The 1352-nt window shown below is 40.2% G+C and overlaps 1 protein-coding gene across 1 annotated transcript; it reads right to left on the bottom strand.

The window, feature by feature from the left end:
* Nucleotides 1-426: 426 nt before the first annotated feature.
* Nucleotides 427-1352, bottom strand: LOC126060668 (olfactory receptor 8D2-like). Its single transcript, XM_049856899.1, is given in 2 exon segments — nucleotides 427-710; nucleotides 713-1352. Coding segments are annotated over 2 exon segments (924 nt in total).

The raw sequence follows: 1352 nt of genomic DNA, 5'->3' as shown, positions 1-1352 counted from the left end.
CACTTCAATATTCTGAAGGCTTTGGGGCTGAAAACAGTTCTTGCACTCAAAAAGTTGAAAGACATGCAGGAATTTTGATCCAGTTAACATCATCCCTTCTCAAACACAACCCTTAACACAATCCTATTTTTCAGTGCGCTTTTAAAATTAGTATATTAAATATATTCTTCTTTATTTATCCTTCCTCTCCTGTAAAATCCTGTTTCTCTAGTACATAGAATACTTTTAAGATTATATTCATTCTCAGAAGTTCTTACTAATCGATTACCTCCAAAAATGTCTCAATCATTCTCATGTAAAAATTTGTATTTCATAACCAGAAATGAATTCCCCTGGAAGAGAAAGAAAATTACACAGAGCTCAGGACAACTTTTCTTCTGGTTCATTTTCTCTTGCTCTCTATGAGAATCCCCACTGTGAGGATGACTACCTGCCCCCAACCGCCTTCCTCAGTGCGCTCTTCACATTCTTGTTCCTCAGGCTGTAGATCAAGGGATTCAAAATGGGAATCATTGTGGTATAAAATACTGAGGACACTTTCTCCTGTTCCGTAGTATTGCTAGAAGGAGGCTTGAAATACATGAATGTTATAGACCCAAAAAAGATCCCCATGGCCATAAGATGGGAGCTGCAAGTGCCAAAGGCTTTGGACCGGCCCTCAGTGGAGCGAATACGAAGGATACTGGAAAGAATGAAAGCATAAGAGATAGAACAGCCAGGGTAGGTGCTAAGGTATTAACACCTCCGATAATAAACAGCAGAATCTCATTAATGTGGGTACTAGAACAAGAAAGAGTCAACAGAGGGATAATATCACAAAAATAATGACTGACAATATGAGACTCACAGAAGGACAACACTGACATGTGGGTGGTATGGACTGTGGCCCCAAACAAACCCAGTGAATATACCACAACCATCATTATGGAACAGACCCTATGGGACATGATGGTATTGTAAAGCAGTGGGCTACAGATAGCAACATAGCGGTCGTATGCCATGGCTGTCAGAAGGTAGCCTTCTGCAATTAAAAAAGCAAGGAAGAAATAAAGTTGAGCCATGCACTCCAGAAAGGAGACAATGTTCTTTTCTGACACAAAGTTCACTAGCATCTTAGGGGTAATGACAGAGGAGTAACAGAGATCAATGAATGACAAGTGACTGAGAAAATAATACATTGGAGAGTGAAGTTGAGAACTGATAGCAATTAAAATGACCATTCCCAGGTTCCCCACCACTGTGACCACATAAGTTCCAAGGAACAGGAGGAAAAGTGGCAGTTGGAGCTGTGGGAGATTTGTAAACCCTTCAAGAATAAACTCAATCACTGAGGAATGGTTGAATGTGGTCAT

This window comes from Elephas maximus, chromosome 17 (genome assembly GCF_024166365.1).
Source record: "Elephas maximus indicus isolate mEleMax1 chromosome 17, mEleMax1 primary haplotype, whole genome shotgun sequence".
NCBI classification, from domain to species: Eukaryota; Metazoa; Chordata; class Mammalia; order Proboscidea; family Elephantidae; genus Elephas; species Elephas maximus.
Note: the sequence above shows the minus strand (reverse complement) of the source record. Positions and strands in the feature narration are given on the sequence as shown.